Below are 20,894 nucleotides of genomic sequence, written 5' to 3' on the forward strand. Positions count from 1 at the left end.
ACACTGAATACCCTATTCATAGTTGAAGTTAAATATAAACACAAACGCTAAAACGACAACCTATTTAAGGGGATCGCGCATATGTTTTGCTGGTAGCATTAAAAAGCACTTATACAGAGTTCCATTTTCCCATCTACGCTGAAAACACAGCTCGAATAGCACAGAATGTCAATATCATAAAGCAGCTGATCAACTATATTAATATAAATAAGCTCGCAACCGCCAAGCTACAAATTTCAGATACCTTTCTTTTCAAGGGTATTTTTCCAAAAGCGGAAAACAAATAAAAAGTAAAGTAATAAAAAATGAAGAAGAGAAAAACTGGCAACAGGCGAACAAACAAAATGCGGGGCCAAATAAAAGATGCAAATTTGCGAGACGATTCGTGCGAAATGTGAGTTTTTTTTTTGGGCACTGCTCGGCAAACATCGCAAATTTGCAGGCAGATACAAAAATACACACAGATACAGATACAACTACAGACACAGATATAGATTTATTCACAGATACAGATACAGATACAGATACAGATACAGATACAGATACAGATACAGATACAGATACAGATACAGATACAGATACAGATACAGATACAGATACAGATACAGATACAGATACAGATACAGATACAGATACAGATACAGATACAGATACAGATACAGATACAGATACAGATACAGATACAGATACAGATACAGATACAGATACAGATACAGATACAGATACAGATACAGATACAGATACAGATACAGATACAGATACAGATACAGATACAGATACAGATACAGATACAGATACAGATACAGATACAGATACAGATACAGATACAGATACAGATACAGATACAGATACAGATACAGATACAGATACAGATACAGATACAGATACAGATACAGATACAGATACAGATACAGATACAGATACAGATACAGATACAGATACAGATACAGATACAGATACAGATACAGATACAGATACAGATACAGATACAGATACATATACAGATACAGATACAGATACAGATACAGATACAGATACAGATACAGATACAGATACAGATACAGATACAGATACAGATACAGATACAGATACAGATACAGATACAGATACAGATACAGATACAGATACAGATACAGATACAGATACAGATACAGATACAGATACAGATACAGATACAGATACAGATACAGATACAGATACAGATACAGATACAGATACAGATACAGATACAGATACAGATACAGATACAGATACAGATACAGATACAGATACAGATACAGATACAGATACAGATACAGATACAGATACAGATACAGATACAGATACAGATACAGATACAGATACAGATACAGATACAGATACAGATACAGATACAGATACAGATACAGATACAGATACAGATACAGATACAGATACAGATACAGATACAGATACAGATACAGATACAGATACAGATACAGATACAGATACAGATACAGATACAGATACAGATACAGATACAGATACAGATACAGATACAGATACAGATACAGATACAGATACAGATACAGATACAGATACAGATCAGATACAGATACAGATACAGATACAGATACAGATACAGATACAGATACAGATACAGATACAGATACAGATACAGATACAGATACAGATACAGATACAGATACAGATACAGATACAGATACAGATACAGATACAGATACAGATACAGATACAGATACAGATACAGATACAGATACAGATACAGATACAGATACAGATACAGATACAGATACAGATACAGATACAGATACAGATACAGATACAGATACAGATACAGATACAGATACAGATACAGATACAGATACAGATACAGATACAGATACAGATACAGATACAGATACAGATACAGATACAGATACAGATACAGATACAGATACAGATACAGATACAGATACAGATACAGATACAGATACAGATACAGATACAGATACAGATACAGATACAGATACAGATACAGATACAGATACAGATACAGATACAGGTACAGATACAGATACAGATACAGATACAAATACAGATACAGATACAGATACAGGTGAATCGCAAAGAAGGGCTTAGATATGGCATTGGATAAACTTGACCCGTAGCACTCATTCTGCATGCAGAAATCGGCCCCAACGACTTGGATTCGCCCGATTCATAAGATTGCATATATGTAAAGCCTTGTTGAGCATTTGCTTATCTTTGCGACTTTGTTATCTCATGTTTTCTGTTTCGATCTGGCCTGCTTGCTTATCAAACTTAGATTAAGTCTTATCTCACTTAGATCAGTTCCAAACTTTAGTTCTGGCTGTGCTTCCCCTTTCTCTCTCTCTCTCTTTCTCCCTCTCTCTATCTATCTATCTTGCTTTCTGATCAGCTGAACTATATTATCTTCTCTTTGCTTCTCTCTACTGTTTTTTCCCTCTCTGTCTCTTCCTCGCTTCAAGACTTGTTTTTTTTTTGTCAAATTTAGTCAAACGCCTTGGTCTCTCTTCTTCTCATTTTCCCTCTTTCCCCATTCTCCTCCCTACCTCTTTCTCTCTCTCTACCAATTTCTTTCTGATCTGCATACTTTAGCACTGACCTCTAATCTTTGATTGATTGACTGATTAATTAACTGACTGATTGACTGCCTGCTTGACTGATTGATCATCAACGCACAGCCCAAACCATAAAAGCAATGTAGCTCAAATTTGTACTGCAGTGCGAAAGTGTGACAAGATTGCGAGGAACTAATTTTCACGGGCGGAAAATGCTTGACAAGGGAAATTGAATATTTGTAGGGAACATCTTGGCCCCGGGCAAGGCCGAAGAATGCACGCTCGTATGTACAGATATAGATATATGAATTTGTGGAATTGCATTTCTGACTCCCCCCGACCCTTGGGCAGCCTACTTCTGCTACTGCTTGCTCCAATTACACTCACTGGCCCCACACGCAGACCATTTGGAATGCCCTGACAACTAGCAGGCACCATCACACATACACGCATAGAGAGTTGCACAACAACAACAGCAGCTGGAGTCAAGTAGAAAACGCACCAATTTTCGAGAAGTCTGCCAAGTCGAGTTGAAGGCAACAAAATCTTTTTCTCTTTTATTTTTTCTTGACCATATGGTCGCCGGGCGGTCCGCAGTAGCTGCGGCAGTCTCAGTCGCAATCGTTGGCGCATGCGATTATTATGATTATGCGTGTTTCTTTTTTCTTGTTGGTTTTTTTTTTTTTTTTGTTGCTGGTTGAAACAAAATTTATTTATCTGCTTTTTGGGTCAATAAATAAAAAGGCAGCGTGCCTAAAATTTAAATGAAACAATGCGTTGAGCGGCTGGCGAAAATAACAGCAGCAGCAGCAGAAACAAAAAGGGGCTGGGCTGTGCATAGGGCTGAGGAGGGGCTTTTGGAGTGGGCGTTGGACAGTGGCATCTGAACAATTTCTCGAGCAGACAGCAAATAAAAAGCGCAAAACTCAAGATAATGACAATCATGTTGATGATCATCGTGAAGATGGGCTGGCAAAGATAGTCTGGGCTTGTCTGACACTTGAATGAGCTGTCATTGAGCTGCACATTGAAGTGGGCTGCCCAAAAAGGGGGACAGCAGGGTAGGGAGCTAGAGTGGGAGAAGTGGGGAGTGGAGTGAGGCGAGCAGCCTTTCAGCAGATTTCAATCAGCACTTCTATTAAGGCTTCAATCAACTGTACAATCAGGGCTTCAATCGAAAGTTGAATCAGCGCTTCAATCAGCACTTCTACTGACGCTTCAATCACGAATTCAATTTAATTGAACTGCATAAACCGTTGACTTTACTTTTTTTCCGATTAACATTAATTATGTGTAGGTATGAATATTATTAATTAAGAGCTCAATCATTTTTTTTTGCTTTCAATTTCAACGATAACTTTCAACTTATTGAAATTAAACTCCTTATTTCAACTACTCAGCAGCTGACTTCGATCAATTTCAATTCAATTTTTAATTTCAATTTCAATGAGTTGAATTGACTCAACGTTTCACTTTTGGGTGTGCATCGCTCAAATTATTTGTACAATCAGAGCCTATCCTCTTTGCCTTGTCAATTTCAATTTCAATGTGGGGCATTCAACCAGTCGCATTGACTTAACCAAACTGCGAGCGTGTGTGTTGGGCCCTTTTTAAATGAAAGTTGACAACGTGTCGACGTGATGACCATCTGTTTGTCTGTTGTCTCTACTCCATAAAAGGCGCTGATGCGCTGCCCACCCACCTCTTTAAGACTGTAGACTTGTGGCCAGGGGAGCGGAGCGGGCGGAGGTTGACTGTTGCGACTGCACTTGAGCAACCTGTTGTGGCCTTGTTGTTATTTTTGTTTATTGTTTTTGTTGTTATTATATGCATTGTCCTGCCCAGTAGTATGGGCACTGGGCGGGTCGACAACAGAAAAAATAAATAAAAATACCGATTTCTATCTTTCACTTTAATATTTAAAATTTATGCGAGAGTTGCCCTCAAGTAAATCACAAACTTAACAAACCAAATGCCGCCGAGATAATCTGAAAGGCGAGACCCAAAAATCCTAAAAACCCAGCGCAAAGCCCAGGCCCAGCCCCAGCCCAAGCTCAGCCAAAAAAAAAAAAAAAAAACCGGGCCAGATCCGAAGTGTGGCCAAGGAATGCGCCAAGCTTTGCAAAACTCATGTCAAGCATTTTATTTGTTGTTGATTTCTCGTGAGGGTTGGCCCGCTCAGGTCGGTGCGGCGGGAGGGGGGCGTGGTCAGTGAGTCAAGTGAGATCTGGTTGAACTTGGTTAGTTCTCTGGCCAAATGGGTCAGTCAGAAATGTCAACGCGTCATTTCCCGAATTGGAGTTGTACGCCGCGGCAAGCACTCAAAATACTCGCTACTCGATACCACAATGCGCGATGCCAAAAGACTTGACTTATGCAATTCGTGCTGTCAGCGCCAGTGTTGCCAACTTTTGCTGCTAAAAAGTAGGTAGAAATAGCTAAATTACATTCACATGGGGTAAAGGGTTGCCACCTTGTAACGAGGTTTCTTTTCTAGCAGTAAAAAGTACATGTTAGGCTAGAGATGACACGAATGTGGACAGGGTTGCCAAAGCTTCTCGTTGAGATAAAAAGAAGTAAATTTAAATTGAAGTTAATTTCAAGTTAAATAAGTTTTGTGCATGGCAAATCTTTAAGCATTAAGAAATAGCCAGAATTGCAGCAGTTGCACACTTAAATGTAGCGATAAAATGGCCAAATTGACAGCACTGCTGCCAATTGCGGTGCCACATGGGATTCAGCCAATTTGGCTATTGGTGACAAACAACTTTTGGACCTTGACTAATCGTTCTCTCTCTCTCTCTCTCTGTTTTTCTATCTCTATCTCTCTGTAGACCTGTTCGCAGCTGATCAAAGCTGGCCTCAAGCTGTCCATTCAAAGCAAACGCAAGCTGTCCACATGCGACTCCAGCTCCGGCTCCGAGCAACCAAACTCAAAGTGTTCGCGCCGCGACGAGGACTGCGAGGAGTCCAGCGATGAGGATAGCGAAACCAAGTCGGTACCGAAGGGCCTGACACCCGAGGATGAGGATCGCCGGCGTCGGCGACGCGAGCGCAACAAAATCGCGGCCACCAAATGCCGCATGAAGAAGCGCGAACGCACCCAGAACTTGATCAAAGAGTCCGAGGTACTCGATACCCAAAACGTTGACCTGAAAAATCAGGTGCGCACCCTGGAAACGGATCGGCGACGTCTGCTCGAGATGCTGCAAGCCCATTCGCCGGGCTGCGTCAAGCGCGGCGGCTGCCAGCTGCCATCCAAGCTGCTGCAATCACCGGCAACCAAGTATCTGGCCGAGCTGGAGCTGGAGGGGCTGCTCAATGGCGATGCGGCAGGTAGCGCAGCCAACACGCCCACACAGCGGCAACAGCAGCAGCAACATCAGCAGCAACAGCAGCAGCAACAGCAGCAGCAACAGCAACAGCAGCAACAACAACAGCAGCAGCAGCAGCAGCGCATGCAGAGCATACCATCCATGTCTACGTTCAAGTTTGGCAGCAAGACGCCAGCAGTTATGGCAGCAGCGGTAGCAGCAGCACAGGCGCAACAGCAGCAACAGCAGCAGCAGCAACAGTTGCAACAGCAACAGTTGCCGAATGGCTATTGCAAGCCCTCGCCCTCGCCGCAGGAGTTTGAGCATGCGGGCTACTTGAGCTCGCCAACACAGGAGGCACTTTGCCTGCCACAGCAACTACAGCAGCAACAGCAACAGCAGCAGCAGCAGCAATCATCACTGAATCCCGCCAGCAACAACAACAGCAACAACAATGCCGACAACAACGGCAATTTGGTGGTTAGCCAACAGGTCTCGGACTATGTGCCCAATTGCGAGGGCCTCAGCCTTGGCCTGGGTCTGTCCGCCGTGGCCGTTGCCATCACCACGCCCACCAACAGCAGCAGCAATACCAGCCTCAGCAGCCTCAGCAGTCTCAGCAGCAGCAACAACACCAGCAGCAATCACAGCAGCAGCAATACCTTGGCAGCAGCAGCAGCAGCAACAACCAGCCTGCCGTCGGCAACAACTTTGCCGCCAGCGACCACGCCCACCAGCGCCATTGAATTTGTGAAAAACGAATTGGTGGACTCGCAGAGTCCATATACGACAGCGCTGAGCGCGGAGCGTTTCCTGTTCGAGTCCAGCGACGGCTTCCCGGACATCAAGCATGCGGTCAGCGTGCATCCCAGCAGCATACTCAACAACATGACCAGTGTGGCCAGCCTGGCCGTGCACAACAACAACAACAGCCATCTGATGGACTTCCACAATGGCCTGCCGCACGGCGGCGGCGTCGGCGTCGGCATCATGACGCCCGTCTACGAGGAGGAGCAGCTGTTGATCATGAAGAACAGCTGCTTTCCCAACGATCTGCTGTCGCAGCTGGGCGATGAAACCGATTTTGTGGATCTAGATACGGGCGCCGCTGCCTTTATGCATAACGGCGGCTGCCTGGCGTGAGATCGGGCTGCCCAGCGTGCTGCCGATCACGAGCTGTTGCTAGCCTACGAACAGCAGCAGGAGCAGCAGCAGCAACAGCAGCAGCAACAGCAACAGCAGCAGCAACAGCAGCAGGCGGTGGAGGATGAGCTGCAGCAGGAACAGGCTTGGACACATGTGGACTACTGGTGTTAGGGCACACACACCTGCAGCTGGCATAGGTGTGTGTGTGTGCGTGTGTGTGAGTGTGAGAGTGTATGTGTGTCTGCAGCTCGCTATTGGCGCTTGCCACGCCCAGCTAATGCTGTGCCCAGTTATACAGGCACACGCACACACGGACACAACCCTAACGGAATATCCAAGTTCTTCCAACAACAACAACAACAACAACAGCGACAACGACAACGACAACAACAACAACAACAGCAACAGTAATGTCTCCTCCCACATCCCACTAGGCCCTGCGCCCGCGCTCGAATATACTACTTATCATAAAGCACCCAACCTACCCCCCTGCAACACGTGTGCGTGTGTGTGTGTGTGTGTGTGTGTATGTGTGTGTGTGTCTGGAGCGGCGCTCCGAAACGTGGCTTGACTACCTCATAAAACAACCTTTAAAGTTTAAAGCACTTTGTTTAAAATATAAATATAACTAATTTTTTTTGTTGTTTTTTTTTTCGCTCGTCTAAAGTTTAGATTGTAAAACACCTGTATATAACCTTAAATTTGTATGTGTGTATATTGTACGTATGTATATCTCTCTTTTCACACACACACATATATATATATATATATATGTGTGTGTGTGTGTGTGTATATATATGTGTGTGTTTATGTTTATGTTTATCGATAACATTCCGTGCAACAGGCAATTTGTTGGCAGTCACAGCCGCATCAGTAATTATTAATTTTAATTTCCGTTAAAACAAACCTAAACTGCCTCCCCTCCCCACCCCGCACCACCCTCACAATTAACCCTGCCCACACCCTGTGCAAGATAATGCAGCAAAACGTTAAAAAATCTGGCGAAAATCTGGAAGAAAAAAAATTCGAAAAAAAAATTATATAAATTATATTTAAGCTAACTATAAAAATTAAGAATTAAACAAATTAAAAACCATGCGATATGATGACGTTCGATATTTTTTTTTTTTTTGCAAAATGTAGGCTTAAGGTGTGATAAACATAAAAAAAAAAAATCAACTATTATAAAAAACATAAACTAAAAAAAAAACTTTGTGTAACTTTTCTCCCCCTTTTTATTGTAAATGTGAATTGGTTAAGACAAAGAAAAGCTTGTTGCCTTAAGAAAAATATGTTAGCTGAACAACTAAAAAAAAAAAGAAAAAAAAATGTAGACCTAAGTTTGTTAATTTTTTGTGCGAAACTAAAAAATGTGCTCTTAAAAAAAAACTATAAAACTGCAAGAAATTTTTTTTGAAAAACTAGCGCCTTATTAAACTTAATGACAAAATAAAAATAAAACAAGAAGAAAAAAGCAAAAGCAAAATATTTACAACAAAAAACTTAAATATATTAAATGCATTGAAAAATGTTTAAATGCATTGAGAAGAAAAATGAAAAAACAAAATATTTCAAAATATTTGTGTATGTGTGTTTACCGCTTGATAATATTCAGACTCAAATAACTCTATAGCTATATACATATACATATATACATACATATATATATGTATACATATATATATATGTGTGTGTGTGTGTGTGTATAGGACCTTATATAGCATATAAATGTGTGTGTAGAACAAAATGTAGAAGAAGAAACTCGTTTATGCATTCAACAAATTCTAAGTATAAACAGCTGTGAACACCAAAAAGTGGCCTAAACATTAAACGAAAGAGATCATCAAGTGCTTTTCTAATTGTTTATTTCGAATTATATACCAATATATATATATATATATATATATATATATATATATATTTCCTTTTTTACTTGAACAGAAAAACAAAAGAAAGAAAAATTGCCTCGATTTGTACTAAAGATTTAATATTTACAAACTATTTATGTATTATATATAAAAACTTAGCATTTAGTGAGCACGGCTTTTGTAATTGTACATTGTCTACCATATAAAGCAAAATACTAACCGTAGCATACCCTGGAATACCCTGCAATTTGAACTAACCATTGGCTCTCTCTCTCTCTCTCTCTCTCTCTCCATCTCTGCAGTTCGTCATGCGTGTGTAAATTGTTAATTGTTTGTAAAATTTAATATAAAATTCAAAAATAAAAAAAAATCACTTAATAAGAAACCCAAAAGAAATAGGATTCGTAATGCCTCAAAATACCAGAGTAGAGCAAAAATTTGTATATAGCATTAATCTACGCGAATCAAAGGAATTATATTAATATGATATTAAATGTTCAGCTTCCAAGAAAAGATAACAAAAAAAAAAGCAAAAAAAAAACGATAAGAAAACCAAACAAAAAAAAATGTAAGCTCAGGTCAAGTTTGTGTCTAATTTGTTCATAAAGAAAGTCTTTTGTAAGAAAAACATAAATGCAATGCCTAAAATGAAAAACAACATTTAAATGTTATATGTATAAATGCAATCAATGTTTAACCAAGAGCTCTAGTGCAAAACCCAAATTGGCTATAAAACAAAACATATTTATTATAAATAATAAAAAGAACATACCTCTCGCACATGCATAGTTATATAGTATGTGCATATATGTGCGTGCCTCTGGCTGAAGTTTTTTCTGCTCTCAATTCTAAAAGCATAAACTTATATAAGCATTAAATTCATAAAGTTTCAAAAACAGAAAGCAACAAAATTCAACACATCATTAACAAAAAATGAATAGAAATGAAGGAAAACAACAACAACAATTCAGTTTTGGTATATTTCATATCCCTCTCTCTCTCTCTCTCTCTCTCTCTCTCTCTCTCTATCGCGCTTCATTCCTCTCTCTCACACACTTTGTGCAGTGTTGTCAAATGGCGCATTCAAAAAATAGTGTTGAAAATAGCTATGTAAAGGCTAGAATAACTGCAAATGACACGTGTCTGGCTAAAAACCACTGAAAATTCAATTGCGAACTTGACAACACTGTTTCTGTTGGCTAGTAGTGGCGCATATTCTCATATCCTTTCTCTCTCTCTCACTCTCTCTCTCTCTCTCTCTGTCTGTCTCGTTCTCGCTCTCATTTAACCGTAGCTATTAGTTTTTAGGTTTTTACTATTTGTAATATCAACAAAACAGCAACAATCGACAATTTGTTGAGCAAAGCAAACAAAATGCGCTACGAAGTACCTGTTAAATGTTATAAAAATCATATATATGCACGCATATACATATGTATAAATGTTGTTAAATGTTAACAAAAGAAAAACAAAAAAAAACAAAACAATTAAATAGCTAAATAATTAAAAAGAATAGAGGCACACAGTCAAAACTTCAGCTGCAGGCACGTAAGGCCCATTTAAACAAAGCTTATCTAAAAAGAGGGTAGAGAAAAACGTAAACTAACGGGCCTGTTCCGGATATCGTTTCCGATCAAAATGAAACGAAAACGAGTGAAAATGCATTCGATACGCCTTTCAATCCGCAACGATATCTGGCCGAGGCCCGCATATATACTTACTGCAACTAATAATATAATAATAAATGCATGTATTACACTTATAAACTACAATTTCCATTAAAAAACAAAAAACATAAATATATTTATAAAAGAAAATTAAAAAAAAAACAACTCCCATAAACTGTGCTAAAAGAAGAAGGAATACAAAAACAAAAAATAGAGAAAAAAAAAGTATTATTTATATATTTTTGACAAGCGCAAAAATATATGCAAATTAATATTTGCGTTTTCAGTTGTCGCCCTTAAAAAACAATATCGAAATATATATATATATGTATATATATATATGTATATATACCAGTCATATATATATGTATTTATATATATATATAGCATTTCTTCTAACTAATTTAGCCGAGCACAAGCAATTTGTAATTTAATTAAGTTTAGCTTTTTTTAACTACTTTTTTTCTATATTTGTTTTTGTTTAACTTGTTATAAAAAGATAAATGCAATTGTTAAAAACATATAAAAAACTAATTTTACAATTTTTGTTTTATTATTATTAATTTTTTTTTTTTAAATTATATACATATATTTAAAGCACAAAAGAGAGGCACACGATAAATCAACTCAAAGCCAAACAACGACAGCTACACACACACACACACAGACACACACACACAGACACACACAAACAGACAAACACACACACACAGACACACCCACACACAGACACACCACACACACACACACACACACACACACACACACACACACACACACAGCGAACTGTGTTTTAATGCTTTATAAGCTGAAATTAAGCGAAAATGTTTTTAATATTTTTCATATGTAATTTATTATGCTACTTAAAAAATAAAACAAAAACAAAACAAAATGTATGTGGAAAAAAGCCCAGAAATCCCAACAACAACAACAAACAAACAAACAAATTCTGCAACAAATAAACACCCCACAAAAATGTCAAAAACGTACGCAAAAAAAAAAAACTTTTTGCAATACATTTTATTTCGAAACAACATTTTTTTTGATACTTTTAAGCAGCTAATACTAAATATAAAATTAAAAATTAACTAATAATATTTGTTTTTTTTTTTTTATATATTATTATTAAACATAAAAAGTCAACAAATGGCAAATTATTTCTTTTAATATAAAAAATATTAAAAAAAAATCTAAAAAAAAACAACAACAACAAAAAATCAAACAAAACAAAAGCGAAAATGTAAAAATAAATGTTCTGCTTCGAAATCAAAAACGTACAAGAAATGTGCTTTTAAATGATGAGTTTAAGTGGAAACTAGTTGGATTTGTAGATCTGAAAGAAGTGAAAGCGACTGAACCTTGGGTTGCTGCAGATTGAATCCCTAAAAAAATTATAAGTTGTTAAGCAACACTGCTTAAGGCGCACCTTTAGTATTGCAAAATGTTAAGGAAAATTGTTTAACTGACGCGTTATCCAGTCAAGAGCTGAGCTTAAAAAAGCCATCACTTTAGTGCCTCGCAAGCTGTTAGTCAACACTGCGCAAACATTTGTCGAGCCACTGTTCAACACTGCCTGCTTGAAATCCAGGAGCTTGCGTATTCAGATCTGTGGAATAGTCTTGAGCTGCTGTTGAACACTGAATGAGCCGCTGCTGCTGCTGCTGTTGTCCAACAATGTTCGCGTCTTACTCATAAATCGTTCGCTGGCTGCCTCAATTGCTTAGACTCAATTATATTTGTTCTTGGCGCGTGTCTTGGCGTGGGCGTGGGACACACTGACTGCCGGCCGCCAGCCGCTGATTGCTGCCCGCCGGCGTTTTGGACCGACGACAACATCTGGCAGCTCAATTGCCGCGGCAACTGCTGCAGAAGGAGGCGCCGCGGCAGGCGGGCGGGTCAAGAATGGGCGGACATATAAAAAGACTATGACATCATGTTATTATGCAAAAAGACGACGGCTTCATTGAGTGGGGCAGCAGCAGCTTTTCTGTGTGTCAGCTTTTAAGCTATCGGCGCCGACTGCTCTCCCTACCTCTCTCTCCCTCTTTCTGGCTTTATCTAACACTGTCTAGTTAGTTGTTCTCACTCCCTCTGTCTCTCTGTTGCTCAGCGATCTCTCAGCGCACGCCCTCTCTTTCTCTCCTACTCATAAGCATAACTTGAAGGCTTTGGCGCCGCGTTCGGCGCTTGGGTGATTAATACGTTGGCTCCCTCCTCTTTCGTATTTCGCCCCCGCTTCACCCTCTCCGCTTCTGTTGCCCCTTGAAACTGGCCGTGATTAATGCCTAATTGCCAATTGAATGTCAATAACAGTAATAGAAACATGTTAACTCCTTCCATATGCAAATCCGGTGACTGCAGAATGTGTCATTCGTGCGATCATCGCTGACATTTTCCAACACTGATAACACTAAATGGAAGCCAATCGTATGTGACAGATGCATAACACTAAATAGCATGTGGCTTTAACTAAATTGTGTACCGGAATATTCCGAGCTGCTTGCCGAAGAAATGGATCTGTCTCCAGACTCGACAGTCGTTGATCTATGACGATCAAATTTGATATGCCGATTGAATCTGGAAACTGGAACCAGTTCCATTACCAAAATGTCAGTCTTAAGCGAGAAGGAATCAGTTCCATTGTCAGATTGGTTCATTTATCCGAATGAACCTGCATTTTCATAGATTAAAATATGTTAAGGTCAAGTGTACTAGGAATAATGTTAGCTCTTTTCGGACAGTCAAAATCCAATCGGAACCAGTTCCAAGCCCAGAATGGTTCAACTGAATTTGACTAGATTAACAAATGGAAGCTAACTTCCGAAGTGTACTAGGAATAATGTTAGCTTTATTCGTACAGTCAAAATCCAATCGGAACCAGTTCAATTTCCAAATTAGTTCAACTGAATTTGACTAGATTAACAAATGGAATGGCTGATAATGTTAAGTGTGCTAGAAATAGAAGCGAAGGGATCTGCTGCCGGATTATGCGGGGTTAGGGGCTATCTGTTCTATTGTCAGCTCTCGCCAGGTAACATCGATGCAGCGACAGGTTGGGATTGGTTTTGCTTTTGGGGCTTCGCATGGCGAACAACTGTGCATGGACACGGCCCGATAAGCGCCGCGTCAACGTCATTTGGCAGTCCAAGAATCAAGCGGTTACACTGTCCAACAAAACGCGAACCGAATGGAAATCGAGCGCAGTGATAAATTATTGTATTTAATCGTATAAAATGCCAGCCATAAATAACAAAACGCATTATCATTGAACGTACTATTAGCAATCACAGTGACAAGCGAGACACACACTTACAAGTGCCTGTTTTCTGGTATATTTTTAGCCGTGCGTTAAGTGAACAATTATGCCACCTAAGCAACAACAATGAGAACAACAAGAAACACCTCGAATGGCAGCCAACACAAGTGCAGCCCGTTGATAAATGGGCTTGTCTTGCGGCCAAAAGGCTCGAGATTGTCATTGGCCAGTGCCTAGTGGCAGCCCGATCCATTGAATTGGCGAACCAGCGGAACTACACCGTTAGCCAAACTGTCGGCCCGCTGTCTGTTATGACTCGGCTGAAGGTCAAGCGTATGGGCGTGGCACGCCCATGTTATACACATACATGCAATTTATGGTCTACTAAGAATAACAATTGTGCAAATCAGTTCAAATTCCTTGAAAAATAATGATCGTAGCATTTAATACAAATAAAATCAAATCAACTCAACGTGAACTTAGCTTTTTTAGCTTTCCATAAATTTTGACACTCAAGATAAATTAAAAATAAAGATTAATTACAAATAAAAACTATTTCCCTCGCAAATTCTGGTTATGAGGTCAACTAACCTAAAAATTCAAAAATGCTACATTAATATTTTGACTGTAAATGTAATATCAATCTTGAGGTGCAATCGTGAACAAAAGATATTTCGCATTAGATGAATTACTAATAAATAAACTTATAGCACACTAACGCATAGTAAATAAATAACCTTAGCTCAAATAGAGTACCGTTAATAAACGGATTTGAAAAGTGTGGCAACTCGGCGTCAGTTAGTGAGGTTAGTTCTGTTTGCATCCCCGATACGCACTTAGTGCTGACTTTTACGATTATATATTTATATATATTTATATTAAACGCAAGCAATATACACTCATGCAGTCTAGTATATGGATATGTTGTGGCAACAAGTTCAGGTGCATGACGCGGCATTAGCTGAGGCATTGCAACATTTGTCGCAGCAAATGGGATGTGACGACGGCCAACGAGGGGGGAGGGCAGCTGCAGGCTGCAAGTTTTTGCAGTGACAAAAACGAATGCGCTTCGAATGGCCGTCAATCATTGCCATTATTATTATTATTATTATTATTATTATTATTATTATTGTTGCATTCTATCAGTCAGTCAATCAAGGTGCAGCCGTGTTGCAGTTTGGCCGTTGACTAAGGTCAGCATTGGCCAGCGCTGCGTATGAGTAATGTGTTATTGGCGCAAATATCTTGTGCCACTGTGCGCCAGTCCACAGAACGCCCACAGCGAATCGTTGCAATATTAAAGTTCAGTGGCAGCGCGCACATTCGAATGGCAAGTACATATTAGCTGAAAATCAAATTAAATGCGAAAAATGCATATTTAAATCGATTTGGCCCCAGGTCGTTCCAGACGCCATTTTCTTTTACCAGAAGGCGCGTCCGCTGCTCGGCTGGAAGTCTGTGTGAGGCTGAGGCTGAGGCTGACGCATTAAACACGCGCGGCTTAAAAAAGATTTAGTATCTAGAAACGATTTAATACTGCACATGACTAATTGGCAATCAATCAAGTTTTGTTGCTGCTTCTTTCGGCCATTACTAAGCAATGCACCAAAGCCGGAGAGCAAAACACAACACGAAATGAAAAGAACATAAAAACAAAAAAACAAGTATTTACATAACTGAGCATTGTGGATTAGTCATGTTTTGCGGTTGATGTTTGTGCATATGATTGATTTCGCTTTAGTATTTCTATTTTTGCTTTATTCACAATCTATTTTCGTAATTTACGCAATTTGCAATTGCTTCAATTTTCAAATTGCTGCGCAATTCAATGTGCTGCCAGACAGTCTGAAGCACAAGCGCTTGACGCGCTGCCAACTTCAAGTGAGCAGAAAATGGCGCGCAGCCAACTTCAAGCAAACGCATAATTGCGCGATAATGCGATTGCTTTTAGCGCATCGCTGAGCGACGCCCAAGAACAGTTGGCGCCACTTTTTAGATGTAAACAATTTATTAATTATTTTATTGGAGCTGTATGTGATCATGTATTCGCCACGCAAGACACTAACAGCGCCTGCAGCGCAGGACTTTGGCTTTCCCTACACGCCCTACGCCATACAGGAGCAGCTGATGCAGCAGCTCTTCCTGGTGCTGGAACGCAAGCAGATTGGCATCTTCGAGAGCCCCACGGGCACCGGCAAGTCGCTAACGCTAACCTGCGGCGCACTCACCTGGCTGCGCCAACACGAGCAGCTGGTGCGCGCCGAGCTGCTGCAGCGGATTGGCGAAGTCGAGGCCGAACTGTGCAGGCTGCAGGCGGCCAGTGCGCAGGCAGAGGATTGGATAACGGCGCAAAGCAATACGCGTGCGCAACGCGAGGAGCTGGCGCAGCTGCAGCGGCTGCGCGAGCTGCTGCAGCAGAAGGAACAGCAGCTGGACCAGATCAAGCAGCGCCAAAAGCAACAACAGCGTCCGGCGCGACGAGCAGGCGAGTTGCTGCTGCAGGCGGCGGCGGCGCCTTCAGCTGAGGACATTGCCACCGAACCGGAGCTGAATTCAGACGAAGACGAGGAGGAGGCGGATGAGCACACAGATCATGCGCTGGCAGAGCAGCCGACGGAGGAACGCTTTCGTGATGTGCAAATCTTCTACTGCAGCCGGACGCACTCGCAGCTGGCGCAGATTGTGACCGAGCTGCGCAAGACGCCGCACGGCCAGCACGCACGCTGCATTGCGCTCGGCTCCCGCCAGCAGTTGTGCATCAATGCGCAGGTGCGCCGCCTGCCCAACCTGGCGCTCATCAACGAACGCTGCCTGGACATGGCGAAGGCCAAGGCCAGCTCCCATGCGATTGCCAGCAAAAAGGCGTCGCAGTCGCTTAGTCGTTGCGCCCACAAGGCGCCGGCGCAGCTGCAAAAGCTAAGCGATGCGGCGCTCTCGGAACCGCTCGACATTGAGGAGCTGGCCGCGGCGGGCGCCGCCTGTGGCGCCTGTCCCTACTATGCCACACGCGCCGCCCAGGCGCAGGCACAGCTGGTGCTGCTGCCCTACTCGCTGCTGCTGCAGCGCAGTTCGCGCCAGCAGCTGGGCATCGATCTGCGCGGCGCCATCATAATTGTGGACGAGGCGCACAATCTGCTGGACACCATTGCCCAGCTGCACAGCAGCGAGCTGAGCCTTGGCCAGCTGCAATTGGCCCGCCAGCAGCTGGCCGCCTACAAGGAGCGTTATGCGCGTCGCCTGAGCAGCGCCAATTTGTTGCGGCTCAATCAGCTGCTGTTTGTGGTGCGCCGCCTGCTGCAGCTGCTCGAGTCGAGTGGCGAGCCGCGCCTGCTGCGCACCTATCAGCTGAGCGCCGAGGGCGACTTCTACAACATTGATCTGCACGCCCTGCTGCAGTTCTGCTCGCGCACACGCTTGGCCCAGAAGCTGCACGCCTTTGGGCTGCGGCTGCAGCGTGAGCCACAACCCAGCGAGAATCGTCCGCCGCCCACGCAACAGCTGCTCCAGCGGCTGGCCGCACAGCATCAGCAGTGCCTGACGGGCGGCAAACGCAAGCAGCCGGCTGCCAAGGAGCCCGTGACGCCGCAGCCGCAGCCGAAGTCAAGTGTTGTGCCCAGCTCAGCTGTGCCGTCGCCTTTGCGTCCATTTTTGGCATTTCTTGAGACGCTCACCAGCAATGCAGCCGATGGTCGCGTGCTGCTCAATCCCAAGACCTGCACTCTCAAGTATTTGCTGCTCAATCCCGCCGAGCATTTTGCAGACATCGTTTCAGAGGCGCGCGCTGTAAGTAGTTGCCATCAGACATTCAAGCTGACTTTCACGTTCCACTTCATTTGCAGCTCATCATAGCCGGCGGCACGATGCAGCCGACGCACGAACTGACCGCCCAGCTGTTTGCCCACTGTCCCGAGCGTGTGGTCCAGCGTTTCTATAGCCACGTTGTGCCAGCGGATGCGGTTCAGCCATTTGTCCTGCCCACAGGACCGACGGGCGCCAAGCTCTGCTTCAACTATGCGCAACGCGCCAGCCCAGCCATGGTGAGTGTCACACATATTCTCTTATAGCTATAAGTTCCTTTCGGGCTCGGAGCGACCTACCTGGTGTAGCTAGTCTAGATACTAGACAAATCAATGGGCATGTCTTTTGTTGTTAAATGCAAGCTTTAGCTTTATTTTTGTAAGATCCAATCTAGGGCGCGGCTCCATACGATATATGTTCTCATGTTACTCAAAGCCATAAGAAATGGTATAATTGTGCGACCAATCCGAATCCATATTGTTGATCAAGCCCATGGATAATAGTTAACACCACAGCTAGAGGTTGGTCTTATGAAATCGTCAAAAACGCATAACGATTTGTTCTCTACGACTCCTATCGATTAGATAAAGTTAGCATAATAATGATTAAGCGTAAGGTTGACTAAAATGGCTTGAATATGTGTGTGCCGCTTCGACCCAATCGTTGTTTCTTTCTACCAGCTGCAGGAGCTCAGCATGGTGCTGCAGAATCTTTGTGGCGTGCTGCCCGCGGGCGTGGTCTGCTTTTTGCCCTCGTACGACTACCTGGACACGGTCTATGGCCATCTGGAGCAGAGCGGCGCCTTGCAACGGCTAGGCCAGCGTAAGCGCATCTTTAGGGAAACAGCCGGCAGCGGAAGCGGCGGCGTGGGCGGCGTGGAGCAGCTGCTGCAGCAATACGCTGATGCCATTGGACAGAACGCAGGCGGCGCCCTGTTGCTGAGCGTGGTGGGCGGCAAGCTGTCCGAGGGTCTCAACTTTGCCGACGATCTGGGCCGTGGCGTGATCGTGGTGGGAATGCCATATCCGAATCGCACGGCGCCCGAACTCAAGGAGCGTATGCGTCACTTGGACGAGACACTGGGCAGCGGCGCCGGCAACGAATACTATGAGAATCTCTGCATGAAGGCGGTCAACCAGTGCATCGGACGCTCAGTGCGTCACATACGCGACTACGCCTGCGTCTATCTACTGGACGAACGCTATGCCAGTGCACGCATCCAGCAGAAGCTGCCAGCTTGGATTGCCCAGCACATAACGGTGGCCAGCGACGGCTTCGGTGCAGTTCAAGCGCGCACAGCGCGATTTTTTAAGGCCAGAAGCTAAAGAATCAACAATGGGAACTATAAATTAGGCTAAGAGCAAGCTTTTGCTGGAGAATCTTTGTTGAGTGTAGAATTGAATTGAGATTGCGAAGGGTATTAGGCAGAGATTGTCAAAAGTCCGGCAATGCAAAGAGCTGCTGGACAATCTCGATGGGATTGGCAGGGGAAGGATTGTCGAGAATCTTTATGGGTGAGCTCTGGCTATCAATCTCTGTAGAAGCTGTTGGAGCATTTCAAGAAATTTCAAGTATTAGCCAAGTTAATTTCGAATGTAACAAAAACTTTTTTTTTTTATTAACAATAAATTTGGGAATTGGCGTAAATGATTTCACGTCGATATCTCAACAGCACGAGAATATTGGGCAAAGAGTAGATTGTAGGATGGAAAATTGCAGCACTGCATATCGGTGCGTTTCCAGTTGGATAGCGTTGAGTATTCAATCTCCAGCTCCTTCATTGTCTCGTAGGCCAGCGAGGATTTGTTGGCAAAGATGGTGACAATGAATTTGCCCGGCTTAAAGGTCTTGATAACCTGATTAATCAATTTCGTATAGTTATTCAGCGCCACATTGCTCTCGAAGCTCACATAGGAGAACTTCTCCTCGGGCGTGATGTGTATGGTCATATATTCGCCATGCTCATTGATGCCGTTCATCGAGTAGCCGCACGGATCGAACAGGAAGTCGTCGATAACCATGTCGGGCAGTATTTGATCTATGCCAGAGTGTGCCGTCGCCTCGGTTCCAGTGGAGCAGTGGGTCTTGCTGAAGACTGACATCACGTTCTTGTCTAGATTTTGCATAAGTATCTCGATGGTTTGATCGGGATCAGCGTCTATATTGTTCTCCTCGACAATGATATCGGGCAGGGCTTTCAGCTCCGGCTTGCTGAACGTATATAGATACCAGCATTCCAGATTGATAGAGCCCAAGCAGTACGATCGGCCTTCGGGAAATATGGTATCCAAATAGGTGACCTCCTCGTAAAAGCCTTTGTGTGGACTATTTTGTACCTCGGGTCGGGTAAAGTTCTTTCTCGAATAGAATATGTCGCTGATCACACTGAAACCGTGAACTTTGGCCAATTTGAGCAGCTGCTCCAAGCATTTCAACGGCGTCGTTGTTCCACAGGTCTTCAGTATCCATCTGCGCTTCGAGACGAACATGCTGCTCTCGCTTAAAAGGAATGCATCAATAAAATCATTTTTGGTGAAGCTGATTATTTCGCATTTCACGTGGCGCAGCAGATTCTCCCATTCAGGCCGCGTTATGTTGCGTAAGTCGCCTGTCGGACTTGAGCTCTCCTCAAACCATATCTCCAATAGCTTCTCAACGCCTTCAAAAAAGTGTGCGATGTCCGGCATGGCGAGGTCTTGTTGATCCATCGGATAAAAGAACTTCAAAACAACAAAGCTAGGGATGCACTAGATACATCGACTACACACACTAGTTCAAGATACTTTGCAGCAGTTGGCTTATCGATATGTGCAATATATATATCGATAGGGCAAGTCGGCACGGTGATTTGTACGACCGATATATCTACCTGTTCAGTTGCAGTTGTTTTTTAAATATTTGCTTACTAAATTAACAGAAAAGGCTTCGGATTGGCCTTCTTAAACAAAATACAAATTGCTTTTTAGTAGTAGCTTGATTATTGAGAAGAACCTTACATGGTTGGGTCTAATAATACTTCAAATTTTGTTTAGATTTACGCGAATATAGCAAACAAAAATATATAATAATATAAAATCCCGATGCTAAGCCACTACGATTCAAATATTTGATTGTGAGCGGGCAGTATCGATACTTAAGCATGCATTCGGACATCGATATATTTTTCAGAAATGCAGTATTTATTAAATTTTGGTATTTCTCGAGTACATAGGATAAATAGGCAAATAAATAAATACATGCATTTAGTAACAACACACATGTTACTAGATATACAATATGTT

General features: G+C 42.6%; 3 protein-coding genes across 3 annotated transcripts in view; 2 read left to right on the top strand and 1 right to left on the bottom strand.

Annotated features, from left to right (window-relative positions):
- Atf3 (Activating transcription factor 3) overlaps nucleotides 1-11,595 on the top strand; it is a 58,434-nt gene extending 46,839 nt beyond the window's left edge. Inside the window, exon 5 of the mRNA XM_002057147.4 lies at nucleotides 5,399-11,595. Coding sequence (XP_002057183.2) covers nucleotides 5,399-7,021 — 1,623 coding nt within the window. The 3' untranslated portion in view covers nucleotides 7,022-11,595. The remainder of the gene's footprint in view (nucleotides 1-5,398) is intronic.
- A 4,141-nt stretch (nucleotides 11,596-15,736) lies between these two features.
- LOC6633442 (ATP-dependent DNA helicase DDX11) lies at nucleotides 15,737-19,293 on the top strand. The gene is made up of 3 exons (XM_002057148.4): nucleotides 15,737-17,598; nucleotides 17,655-17,852; nucleotides 18,294-19,293. The coding sequence occupies exons 1-3, from the start codon at nucleotides 15,856-15,858 to the stop codon at nucleotides 18,936-18,938; spliced, it is 2,586 nt and encodes an 861-aa protein (XP_002057184.3). The 5' UTR covers nucleotides 15,737-15,855; the 3' UTR covers nucleotides 18,939-19,293.
- SamDC (S-adenosylmethionine decarboxylase) lies at nucleotides 19,201-20,321 on the bottom strand. The gene has a single exon (XM_002057149.4). The coding sequence runs from the start codon at nucleotides 20,319-20,321 to the stop codon at nucleotides 19,266-19,268; it is 1,056 nt and encodes a 351-aa protein (XP_002057185.2). The 3' UTR covers nucleotides 19,201-19,265.
- Between the last annotated feature and the right edge of the window lie 573 nt (nucleotides 20,322-20,894).

Source organism: Drosophila virilis, chromosome X, assembly GCF_030788295.1.
Source record: "Drosophila virilis strain 15010-1051.87 chromosome X, Dvir_AGI_RSII-ME, whole genome shotgun sequence".
In the NCBI taxonomy this organism is placed as follows: Eukaryota; Metazoa; Arthropoda; class Insecta; order Diptera; family Drosophilidae; genus Drosophila; species Drosophila virilis.

Excerpts from the sequence above, each read along its gene's own strand:
- LOC6633442 (XM_002057148.4), top strand. The coding sequence starts at position 15,856 with ATGTATTCGCCACGCAAGACACTAACAGCGCCTGCAGCGCAGGACTTT. Across the intron at positions 17,599-17,654 it reads TCGTTTCAGAGGCGCGCGCT|CTCATCATAGCCGGCGGCAC; the intron begins GTAAGTAGTTGC and ends CTTCATTTGCAG. Across the intron at positions 17,853-18,293 it reads AACGCGCCAGCCCAGCCATG|CTGCAGGAGCTCAGCATGGT; the intron begins GTGAGTGTCACA and ends TCTTTCTACCAG.
- SamDC (XM_002057149.4), bottom strand. The coding sequence starts at position 20,321 with ATGGATCAACAAGACCTCGCCATGCCGGACATCGCACACTTTTTTGAA.